The sequence below is a fragment of the Hippoglossus hippoglossus genome, chromosome 15 (genome assembly GCF_009819705.1).
Source record: "Hippoglossus hippoglossus isolate fHipHip1 chromosome 15, fHipHip1.pri, whole genome shotgun sequence".
NCBI classification, from domain to species: Eukaryota; Metazoa; Chordata; class Actinopteri; order Pleuronectiformes; family Pleuronectidae; genus Hippoglossus; species Hippoglossus hippoglossus.
Window position 1 is genome coordinate 8,361,743 of NC_047165.1, and position 13,311 is coordinate 8,375,053.

The following is a 13,311-nucleotide window of genomic DNA, read 5'->3' on the forward strand; positions in this document are numbered from 1 at the left end:
TGGTATAATGTATTTGTACTCTGATACAGCACCATCCTCCTAGTAGTAGAGAAAATTTAAAATCAACAGACGGATGTGATGTGTAACAGAGTCACACAAGACGTTTGAAGATGTTTGACAAACCCCCGACATCTCCCACGTTCAGTCGATGCCTCTTCATTAATATTGCAGTTAACCAGAGGTGTGTGTTAGTGTGTGTTTGTTTGTGTTTCTTGCTACATGTTCCTGCCATGTTTGCATTTTAGAAACAGAGACTTCACAAGCCCTTTTGGAAATCTGTTGTCACTCACACCTCTATCCATACACGCCCGCACGCACACCTGCACACGCACACCTGCACACACACACCTGCACACACACACACACACACACACACACACACACACACACACACACACACACACACACACACACACACACACACACACACACACACACACACACACACACACACACACACACACACACACACACACACACACACGTCTTGCACATTCCTGGATCCCCGCTCACACCCTTCGGAAACCCAGTTCTGCTCGTCTGCTTCATCAGACTTCTGACACACAGCAGAGGCGGCAGCGGCGGCCACACTGCTTTGTTAATGTCCCTTTTCAGTCACACACGAGAACCGCTGCTAAAGCCTTGGCCTTGGTCTGCCGTGCATACATGAATAAAAACTCACACGCTAACTCAAAGTGAATGCTACACTGCAACAGAAATAAAAACAACTGTCTCGTATAGTGTGACATGTCACGTACTCATGGCATGATTTGAATGTTAAACACACATTGACTTATGCATGAGCGTGGGGCAGGCGGCACTAACTGGAAATGGGATTACACTGCCAGGACCACTGCAAAGAATAATGCTGCTGGATGAATTGTAATGCACAATTGACAGACATTATTTACATGGCTGCCTTGTATGTGATTCTAGTGGAATTATTTCTGTCTAAAAGCTTCTCCATAGCAACTGAATATACTGGAGGTCGACCCCGAGGCATCTGGTACTTATCTTAATGACAATCGTGCATATACTTACTTGTATATACTGGTGTAACACTGAGTTTTTTTTTTTTTCATTATCCTAATATACATATACTGCACACACACAGGAAAAGCCCAGAAATTCAGCAAAATTCCCCTTTATGTTTGCTGTGTTATGGAGCGCTCCCTTTACCCATAATCCATCTCCTTAGGGTGCATTCCTCCACCCCACCTCCCAGACCAATCTTTTATCCAATCTCCAGGCCAATCCAGCAAAGCCACAGGTCATTAAAATACTTAGTGTTGTAGCTGGAGAGTTCATTTTGAAATGAGTTATTTTCCAGGAGCTCATTTCCAACTCTCGGCGACCGCAGAGAAACATGCCAGCTCAAACAATCGAGCGAAGGCAGACACCAGACATAAGAAAAGGAAACAGTACAGAAATTGTTATCCAACAGCAGGCAGTGACTCTCTCCGTGATTAATAACGCGAACACACTCCCATTCAATGCTAGTGGTTATGAGAATTTCTACCATTTTTTCTATGTTTTCTTTTCCCTCTCCTCCCTCCAGTCCTCTGTGCCCCTCCCTGCCTGTCCACAAAACCCATAAAAAGGGGTCGTGGGTTTTGGTGAGGAGCCTGGAACAAGCCTGGGGGTGGGCAGCGGGGGAGTCGGATCCAGACACTGCTCTGATGACCTCATACTTAAGCTAGATGCCAGTGGTGGTGGTGGTGGTGGTGGTGGTGTGGTTTGAAAGCAGAGAGGTGGGTGCCACAACCCCCCCACCCTTCAGGGGTATGATGACATCAGGACACCCCCCTTCCTTTCCCCTGGCAGCCTGTCCTCTCTGTTTAATATGAAGTGTTTTCTTATTTTAAAAAAGCTCGCATGAATAATTTACAGGCTGAACTTCATGGTATTTTAGCATGACTGGCCACATTATTTACTCTGTACTGTTTAAACGTTTCCTCCTGTTATTCACAGGACAAAACAAGACGCATTATCAGGCACTGATGTGTTTAATTCCAGAGCCAACTAAAACCCTTCCAGTCGCCATGACAAATTCCACTACCCCACCTTGTGGTGTTTGCGTCACAGCACACACGCACAACTTGCAAATCGACATTCAGGGACATGATGCTGTCACTGCGACCTAGTTCACGTCGCAGCAGCGCCGCTCACCGCGTCCCCTCTCCGCCCGGATCAGTCAGCTAGCTCCGACTAAACGGCAACGACTTGCGCTGCTGCACGAGCCAATGCATGCTGGGTACGCAGATGGAGCGGACAGAAGGAGACGGAGAGAGAGAGAGAATCGGAGAGTGAGAGAGAGGAAAAGGGGGAATGCGGGGAGGAGTATGGGAACTGATGCTCACAACAGATGTTTTCCACAGCTCCCTTGTTGCAGTTACACTCCACTTGGCACTTTATCAACCACACAACAGAAGGAACAGTTGCACCAAATATATTGTGTAAGTTGATACCTAAACAATGCTGTGGGATTAATAGGGAAATAAATGTAAGTTACTTGTATAATCAATTAAGACTGATTTTACTGATTGATTGTAAAAAAAAAAAATTAAAAAAAATCCTTCTGTATTTATATAAGTTGTAAAACAACATACCTCCGCCAAGGCCCAACAGTCCGCTTAAATTTAATTAAGCTGCACCAGGTCTCACACACTCATAAATATCAGCTGCCTTAATATGCCAGATTTATTCTCTAGAAAAAGAGAGTAATGTTTAAGAAAGTGAAACTTCTTCACCGACCTGAAAGCATCCTTATGTAAAAATCTGTTGTTTTTGTTTAAACCAAGTAACAAACAAACGGACTGAGGTGAAATCATTAGTTCCTTGGTGGAGGTAATTAGTTGATCGATCAATTAATATATTGATACAGAAGAAATTATTGATTCATGAGGCTTGAACCACCTCGTCTAACATTATGAAAAATGTGTACTTTCACATTTTAATCACGGATTTATCTGCCAGCAACTTTCTAGATTCACTGATCAATTGTTTTGCTATGAACATTTTTTCCCAGATCCCATGATTAAAATATATTCACCCAATAGTCCAAATTAAAGGTTTTCAGTTAGTTACTAAATCAGAAAAGCATCCAATCGTCACCTCTGTGTGGCTGGAACCAGTGTTTGTAAATTTTGCTTTAAAAAAAATCAGCATTGAATAACTGACCATTAACCCAGTTACATATTTGCATGTTTACACAGTACATGTAGATTTAAAAAGAGAAGCTATGGTTTATGTTTTCCTACAAACAAAATTGGGGGTTTACCAGCTCAGCTAAAACTGTTTCCTGAGGAAAACCCTGATTCCATTATTGATAAACCGTGAAAAATTCTCAGTTTCCAGCTCCTCCAGGGGGATGATTTAGCGTTTCCAATGTTAAATCCTGTCATTAAGATATCTGGGTTTTGTTTTTTAAACGTCTTGATGTCACCTTGGAATCAGCATGTTTCAGCCAAACTAAACAATTAGTAGACAAACAAAAGAAGAAACCTGATGGACGAGATTCGCAGACCTTATTTTGACTCGTGTGTCTAATTTGAAAACCACAAAAAATCAAAGATGAAAGCAGAGGACACTGAGTCACATCAGATTTCCTCAGTGGTGAAACATCGTCCGTTTCGGTGAATTCTACACGCCGGCGCTGTGACTACTTCTGATGGCAGTAAACAGCCGCACTTTATCAGCCATTTCAAAGTCGATTTAGGCCACAGGCACGGCTCAGTTAGCCACTCATCACAATGAGTAAAGATGTAATCAATGCACTCCTCTGTGGAACAAGTATTGGATTGATACAGTTACCCTCAGAAGATAAATGGAGATTAGGGAGGCTTCGCTCGCCGTCTCGCCAAGTGCAGCCTACGACGGCAACACAATCACAATTACTCCATAACGTTCTTGTTTTTGTCAATACACATAATATGAACTTTGATTTCTATTTCACGCCTCCGTCCCAACGCTCTGTTTATAGATAATAGTGGGTGGCTTTGACATAATGGTGCAGAACGCCCAATGCCTCTGGATTAGAAATACCCCTTTTATACGTTTGAGCAGATTTAACACTACCGTGAAAACGACGTCATTCACCAACCTCTGATCTTTTTACATCGATGTGAATCACCCTCCTCGACACATTTTTTTTTAAGAGCAGCTGTGGTGACTAACTGAACAGTAAAAAAAATAAAAATCCCCGCTCCTCTTTGGTGCGATGAATTCATTTGTTAATAATCGCAGGAGGAGACACGGAAGACGTCTGCGGGACAAAATGGTGCTGATCAGAAAATATTGTTGTATGATGTTGCCTCTTCACAAAGTACACATTCTTCAAAAGAGGAGGGGGGGGAAAAAGTGGTAATGTAGGGTTGGTGGTTTGGAGAGATTTAAGATGCCACATGTGGCTTTCATTCTGAGGGTAGAATTAGACAGCGTCACTGCTTCATTTAAAAATCTATTACATGTTTTTTTTCTTAGTCGCAATGGGATTTTATGTAGAAAGGAGCCAACAGGAATGTGCATGAAGTCATTCGATATTGCAGAGAAAATCCAACGGTTTCACTCCTGCTTGAGCTGAAGCGAAACTGTCTGTGCTCTTTTACATAATTAAGAAAATATCATTCAAAATCACATTGACTTTCGAGATGATGCAAAAAATACAGCCCCGTAACGTAACCCCTCTCGTGCCATTCACTCCAAAAAGGTGACTTTTTTTGGGAGGGGGGGGGTTTCAATGTTTATTTAAATGAGAAACACCATTTCCCATGAGCCCGAGAGTGCCGCACGCCAAGTCGTCACCAGACTGAGGCCATCTAAGTGACAGGCTTTAAGAACGGGCGGCCAAACTGTGTAAACATAGAAACCAGCGGTTGGAAAGTTCACATTAGAGAAAGAGCCTGTTGTCATGTTATAGACAAGGGGGAAGCTTCAGGGTATATGCTTGAATTCAACCAGTTTTACACAACTGAAGTGTTTATGGTTGTTCTAAACGGGCGGACTCAGAAGAAAAGGAAGGCAAAGGTGAGTGGGGGTGAGGTGCTTCAATGCAGATAAAAGAAAGTCATGTCGTGGTTTTGCACATGTTTGAACACTGACATAGGAAGTTGTTTGAATCATTTTTCAAGAAGTTCAGACGTAGAACGCTAAAAGGGCCACATGCAGGAAGTGAGCAAGCACTGAGTGGTTTCACAAATTACGACGCCTGAGAGTTGTGGAGAGAGAAGTTTTTGGACGCTGTTCAACCATCTTGACAAGTACTTTGTTTGAAGCATAACGACTCCTTTACAATGACGTGCTGTTTTATTACAGATGAAATATTGTGCAAGCTGTAAGTTTGAATGGTCACAAATTAATCACTGTTTGACAAGTCGAATTACAAAAGGGCTTGAATTGCAATAACAAATACTTTGGGAGAGTTTCAACTTGTTTTGAAATATGAACAATAGACAGATGAAAGGACCCATCAAAGAGAGATTTTAATGAATGAGCCTTGATAGAGAAAACCTGTAGTGATGTTTGATTTTATTTGTCCTTCTTTGGAACAGCTGTTTTTAGAAAGGTGCCATATAAGATTATTGAAGCAGTACAGTGAGTACAGACACAACGCAAAATAAACATGCAGAGATCCTGTGGCTCCAGTTCATGGTTAAATAAAGAACAAGTAAGTAAAACTCATACTGTGTCTCACTCTCTTTCTTCAGTGCACGCACACGCACACACACACACACTTACTTCACATCTGCATGCAAATCAGTCCCAGTACCCCCCCACCCAGGGCTCTGAGGAGTGCTTCAATTTATTACTTCCAACTTAATCTTTCTAACAATCTGGAAACATGGAACTCAAGTCTCATTCAACCTCCTGCAAACATACACACAGTGTCTCTCTCTCTCTCTCTCTCTCTCTCTCTCTCTCTCTCTCTCTCTCTCTCTCTCTCTCTCTCTCTCTCTCTCTCTCTCTCTCTCTCTCTCTCTCTCTCTCTCTCTCTCTCTCTCTCTCTCTCTCTCTCTCTCTCTCACACACACACTTCACAACAGAAGTTTGGAGCCTTGACTGGTCCCAAGGATCCCTTTTGACAAACACAAACACAAAGAATAAAACCCATCCTACTCACTTTTTTTTTACTGAATTAGTAGCAGAAGGCTGAGAAGCTTAAATACTGGGTGAAAGTGGAAACTTCATTTCCATTTAACTGTGGAGGGAAAATCTGTTTTTGCGGCTCATAAACCTGTAGAACTAACACACACACACACACACACACACACACACACACACACACACACACACACACACACACACACACACACACACACACACACACACACACACACACACACACACACACACACACACACACACACACAAACATCCCTCAAACTAAATAATCAACTTCCAGTGACGTAGCCAGCAGACAGACAGAAAGAGGAGACAGAAAGAAGAAGTTAAACGAGTGTGTCTCACCCTCACAGATCCTGTCCAGCCGCTGGCGTTTCACTTTTTGTTTGTCGACCAGAGCCATCCTGTCACAGTGTGAATAATGCTCTCTCCTCTTTTGATTTTCTATCCACCTCTCCTCCTCAAAGTTTCCAATCCTCTGGAACGTTATCTAGCAGATAGCTTACACCTGAAATTCAAGAAAACAGGAGAAAACATCAGGCTGGTTGTAAAAGAATATTCAGCTTTTAAAAAGTTAGCTGTGATTCAAGACAGGTGCAAATTCTATAACATATTTTTCAATTCTTTAGAATTTATGTTGTCTAATTATAACCATGTTTTTTCACCAACTAATTCATTGATGATTGTTGAGAACTGAGTGAGCTTCTGATACATTTATGTTGAAAGCTTCTGATGGTGCTGCAACTGCTTCTGTCATGTGGTGGAGTCGGGCACTGAGTTGTGGTTTTAACAGCTTTCAAACTCATGATAATCAGATAAAGATACAGACATGATCTCCTTCAAAAGAAGCATCCCGGAAAGTCCAAGAATTATTAAACTTACAGCAAACACGCACCGATGTCTCAAAAACTTTGGCAGAATCAGTCCACTCTCCGGAGGAGGAAGCCTCGTGTCAGAGCACCGTTAATTTACAGTAATGAAGAAATGTCACTCACAGCCCAAAGCAGACAAACACAGTCAATGAAGCATCTTAACAGTCATTTATAATCGTTGAGTGATGGTCCTCTAAAGAGTGATCGTCTAACTGGTTCCCGCTGGAGCCTGAGGGACGTGGCACAGATCTCTTAGTTGAGGGTGGGGCAGACTGACAGATAGATACAGAAAGGTGCAGGAGTGCGTCCACACACACACACACACCCGCGCACAAAGGTTGACAAGCAGAAATGAAGGTTCGAGCGTGCACACCGTCTAAGGGCAGCGTGTCATACGGAGAAATGTGGGTCAGTTAGTCAGCAGACGTGCGGAGGATGTATCAGCAGAATAAAGACAGGGGGGGGGAGGAAAGTACTCGAAAAACATCGTCTAACAGGATGAGTACAGCGTGACACCGCCCTCTGCATCTCTTTCACATTTATAACCCTGCCTCCTCCGTCCATATCGGCCTCTGGGCTCCTTGCTGCACTTCGAGAATGGCTCTCACTTGACTATTTAAATGATGATGTATTGATATTTGCAGTGTAACAGCAATTACAGCCATTATGCTCAGTTTGTGGGGGAGGACAGGCTGAGCGATAGGGTTGAATAACGGCTGAATGATGAATTGATGCGTTGCATATTTATTTGGACAGCTGCTGTGGCATTTTCCCAGGTGCACAAGAGAAGGGGGGGTAGTACATCGTGCTACATTCCTCCTGCAATCAACTCCTCTCTTTCTCTGACATGATATGACACACACACACACACACACACACACACACACACACACACACACACACACACACACACACACACACACACACACACACACACACACACACACACACACACACACACACACACACACACACACACACAAAGAAAACATTGCGGATTGCTTCACCACTGCGCTTCCCTCCTCCACAAGGTACGCCTTCCTGCCAAAGAGCTGGAGACCCTGATGTGGGAGTCAGAGGAGAAGTAATTGAGCAAGAGGGAGACCAGGAAACAGTCGGGCAGGCGGGTGGCGGGGTGGAGGGGGGAGTCACGCCGCCCTGGCTATGAATAGACCGGAGGAGACGTGCTGTGACTCTGTGCTGCAGAGCGGCAACACTACAGGTCATGAGTGCATCTGGCCATTGAGTCATTATAAACTCTTCTGATAAAGACTTCACTTCACTGACATTTGAGTCAGCGGACAGACAACAATACGGACTGCACAAGCTCACAGGTGCCTGATGAATAATTTCTCTAATAGTATGATGTACAATAACATGTCAAGGGTGAGATTAAAATCATATTATCACAATATCAACCGTCTTAGCTCATAAACTATGAACTACATCTAGGATGAGTTGCTACATCTTTAAAAGTGTTTTTTGATATAAAACAATCAGCAGAATTAGATTATAAAACCAGGTAATAATTCAATAAATTTATTTGACCTTTTTAACAACACTTAGTCAAACAGAATTGTGACAATAGGATCGCGAAATGTTATTTGATGTCCAAATTAACAAGAATCTTAAAAACTATTATTATAATATTAATATAATCTATTTTTAAATGTTCATTATTCATTATATGGATAAACGTGAATATCAATTTATTCCATTTATTGCACTTTTATATTTGATTCAATTACTATGATGTAATGTGAACATTTCAGAGTGATGATTTTGATTTTGACTTTACCACTTTAATGAGGTGTCGACATAATTTAGTCCACTGCTAATTATTTAGGATTACGTGTTTATCTATTCACTGAATGTAATAAGCAAAAATCCCTCAATTAATTATTAAAACAAACATTTCCATCATGCATTTTGATGAAAACAGAACCTTTACTACCAGTTAGCAGCTCAGTTGTGGGATTTAGCACTTACAAATTATCCTAAATTCACTCAGAATAATAATAATTACCATCTTCACCTGAAATCATTTCAAACACAACATCTCTTCTCACTGGTCTCATCTGATGGGACGGCAGCGCAGCAGACGATCGGCCTCCTCAGCAGTTTGGGAGCTACATTTGATCAGAAACCCAAACTGCGGTTGTATACACGACTTCATTTCCATAAATTAATTCCAGAGATTCGACTCATGTAAGAAGGAGATCCACTCCATTTCCAGAGGGGGAGAGAAAAAACAGAAAGTCGACTCCGCTTAGCGAGTTGAAAAGTCAACTACAACTTTGAGCTCTCTCCGCCAGAGGAGTGCCAGAGAGGAAGTACACTTATCCCGCAGCTCTTAGCGCCATCGCTGCTGGATTGTTACTTGAATAAGTGCTGTTATGTAAGTTAACAATAAGGGGACTGACCTGAGAGAAAATACAGTGTGTGCTCAGTGCTGGAGGAGAGGAAGAGAAACAGAGGAGGAAGTCACACACACACACACACACACGCTAACAGCAGAAATACACAACTCCAGGGATTGCCCTCTGCTCAACACACACACACACACACACACACACTGCAGTGCGATACTTGCGGCTATGTGCTCGTGTTCTCTGACAAGTCTGTGAATGTTATCGAGTCAAATCGTGACCAGAGAAATGCAGACCTCACTATACTCTTGATAATACAAGATTTTTTTGTCTTTGCTGAAGCAGGAGTTTGACTTTGTGGGCTGATAAAAAAATTGGTATAAAAAAAGGTATCTCTATGCTCCATTTCTACAATATAGACAATCTGCAAATGTTATTTTGTAAAATCACATCTCGCCTTTGACTAGGAGGCATTTCATACACTGTTGGAAGCTCCACTGTGAGTGAGCTGCATTGTGCCATAAGGCCTGAATGAAACCATTTCCATACCGTTTATCCTGTGCATCTATATTAATGTACGACAGCATGTTGATCGGTTTCTGCTGCAGTATCTAATCCAATTAGAGCAACAACCTGTTGCTCCTGCACTACATACAAACCAGTCAGCGAGAGTTGGTGTACGTGCCTGTCAGCAGGATTACTCAAAAACTAATAAATCAATTTCCATGAACATTTTGCAGAGGGGTGGGGGCATGACCAACGGTAGAACTCAAAATACATTTTTGGTGCACATTCAAATAAACAGATGGATCCAGGATATATATTTTAAACTTTCTTTAACATGGCAAGATGGGGCATGAGCCTTGGCGGAGGTATGCACTCTCCAAGCGCCCCTGTAGTTAACATGAGCTTTCTTGTGCATCACTGTCACTTAGATTTCTGCATGTTTTTTATGGGGGTAAAAATGTAAAATATACTATAAATTGATAAAATCAACATTATAGATAGTGTCAGTACACAAGTGAAGAAAATGTGTAACATAGCTCTATTCGTATTTTTTTTTCTCCCATTCAAATTACAAGAGTTACATGTTATATCTCTAAATGCCACTCACACGATAGCTCTGAGGGCCACAGATTGGTGTGGTGTTCAAAGATAAGAGCTCTGCAACGCTTGTGAATTGGGGCAGATGTGCACCACAGACATGCCACCACAGCTTCTCTACTGTGTCTCACAAGGACGCATACGGAAGTAAAAAATTTCAACAAATGTGTCAGGATAAAAAAAAAAAACTGAATTCCGCACCAGGCATTACACTGCATTGTTGCAGCTATTGCATCACTCCATGAGTTATGTATTCACACAGTGCCTCTCCATCCGACACCCTGTACATCAAGACATTTCACAAGCAGAAAGAGCCAGTTTCACACTTCAGACACATATCTCCATTTCAGCTCTTTATGTTACATCTCTTTCACTCGCACACATTATTTTCTATTCCTTTTGTGGAGATAAGCACACGAGAAGCCGAGCGGCCCAGGAGATCTTGTTTGGGGCTGGTAATAGACGAAGAGGACACAGCGAGAGGGAGACCGCCGAGAGAAAGGGAGAGGTCTTATTCTGACTGAGGCCGTGTGTTAGAGGAGTCCTTGTAACAGACTGAGGATCTGTGGGTTTGGCTAAAAGGTGAAAGAGCCCACAGTGAAGTAAAGCTACAGCTTTGATTTTATCATAACACATTTGAGTGAAATACCTGTGGAGGAGTTTACTAAGAGGTCAAGTTTTCATCGTTAATATCGAACATCTTCAGAGTGTTTTCATCAACCGAGCTTCCTCTCTTTGACCTCAGTGAACTGGTCTGGTGTGAGAACCAAACCACACACCCACAGAAGGCTGAGCTACACGTGTATGAGTTTACAGTCAAAGAATTGAGCTGCTGCACTTTAGACAAACAGAGTTTTGTTTTGTTTTTTCTGTCGATTTAGTTTCTCTCCATTTTTTACTGTTCACTTGTCAACATGTGAAAGCCGCACGTTGAAATTTTGGGGGGGATGAGAAGATCAGTACAATTCTTGTGTCTTTGCAATTAGTATTAACCATAGACTGTATATAAAGTTGGAAAACTTAGTAGCTTAGCTTAGCATAAATACTGCAAACAGCTAACTTGCTCCTATTTGAAACTATCAATCGCTGTGTCATAATTTAGGGGCCACGTCCTTTGGAGGCAAAGCCATTGTAATATTAGCTACTATGAGCCGTGACACTTACTGTTAGCTTTGTCACCGGTGTGCAATGGATCCTGGGAGAGGAAGGACTCTTTGGGAGCCTAATGGAGGCGCAGTGACGCGATTGGTCTTCAAATGCAGTCTCCTAAGGATGCGGCCCCTGAATTGGGACAAAGCTAATAACCGCCAGGTTTGTTAAATTCATTTATTCATTTATTTATACAGAATAAACAAATAAGATGCTAATTGGTAGGTGTTTAGAAATGCTGATAACCGAGCCATACCATTCATGTATTTCACACTTACAGGGTTTTTTTTACGCCGAGCTAAGCCAACCAGCTGCTGGCTCTATAGCATTGTATCCACCATACAGACATGACAGTTGTATTGATCTCCTCATCTAATGCTTGACAGGAAAATGAAAGGGCGTATTACTCATAATGTTGACTTATTCCTTTAACGACTGATGAATGCGGGGCTAGAAACCAGGACGACACATGAGAGATGCCATTTGGACGGGACATTCGCTGCATGAAAATCTCATTAGTGCAGGACGTCATTGACACAGGGGTATTTTACCGTCAACATTTTGAGGAAGAATTTTGTAGCCGCTCCCTAAAGTGACGGCTTAAGAGTGTGTGATTTATGTCGCTGAAAGTGCCAGATAGCAGAAAGAGAAGCAGCGGAGAAAAGAAGGTGGTTAAGGTTTCCCTTCTCTCATTAATCTGATAGTTGGGGCTCCGAGGGGCACGTAAAGCTGTCGCTCAGGCGGCTGATTTACACCTCCCTCCTCCTCCCTGCCAGCCTCTCTCTTCCTCCAGCCTCCCTCGTCTAAATACACAGTTACTGACAATTACAGCTCCCCTCTTTCTTTCTTGCCATCATCTTCATCATCTTCATCATCATCATGATCTCAAAGTCTGTTGGAGCATCTGTCTCCTTTTTACCTCCCTCTGCACGTCCTGTCAGCCTCTGGCAGATAGCGTCCTTTTCACTGCCCATTTCTCCTTTACATCGCCTTTTCTCTCAACCATTCCCCCCCCATCCTCCACCCCTTCCTTCCCTCCTCCTCCTCTCACATTCCCTTCATCTTCCTCTCCTCTCGACTCTAAACAGAATGAGACTGCAGCGGCACTAACTGCTGACTTGGACTAATGCACAATTTTGTAATAAAGCCTATTCGTTTAAGTCACCCAGGAAACGCAAAATGGTGACATTATTGTGCACGGCAGCCTGTTAGCCTAACCCACTGAGGCTCTCGCCGTGGCCTACATTCCTCCTCTCCCCAGCTCCTTACATCTAATGAACTAAAACAAAGTCTGGCATAAAAAATCTCCACTGGGATAATTGGTAATTTATTTATTTTTTCGCAACATCACTACACAACATGGGCCACTGAGGACTTGGAACAATACACAGTCCGTGTTTCAATTGAATTAAAAAAGCACTGTAAACATGTCTCTAAATATTATACTGGTATTCTTCATTTACACTGACAGATTACACGCCGAACACACACAGTATCAACTCACAGAGTTGACACACGAGCAATTACAACAAAAACCAGTGGCACTTAAGCTTACAGGCTGCGTCGAAGATGCTTTTATTGTGGTAATAAATCTGTCTTTTCCACTTTCCTGTTGTCATTCAACATGAAAAACATTGACCTCAGGCTTTCTTTTCCTCTGAGGGACAAAGACCTGTACTAGCAGCTGAACTATACAG

General features: G+C 42.5%; 1 protein-coding gene across 3 annotated transcripts in view; it reads right to left on the reverse strand.

The window, feature by feature from the left end:
• The window catches only part of LOC117775585 (C-terminal-binding protein 2-like), a 64,222-nt gene that overhangs the window by 37,825 nt on the left and 13,086 nt on the right, over nt 1-13,311 (reverse strand). For all 3 annotated transcript variants that reach the window (XM_034608896.1, XM_034608894.1, XM_034608897.1), the window contains exon 2: nt 6,466-6,628. In XM_034608896.1, coding sequence (XP_034464787.1) covers nt 6,466-6,523 — 58 coding nt within the window. In that variant the 5' untranslated portion in view covers nt 6,524-6,628. The remainder of the gene's footprint in view (nt 1-6,465; nt 6,629-13,311) is intronic.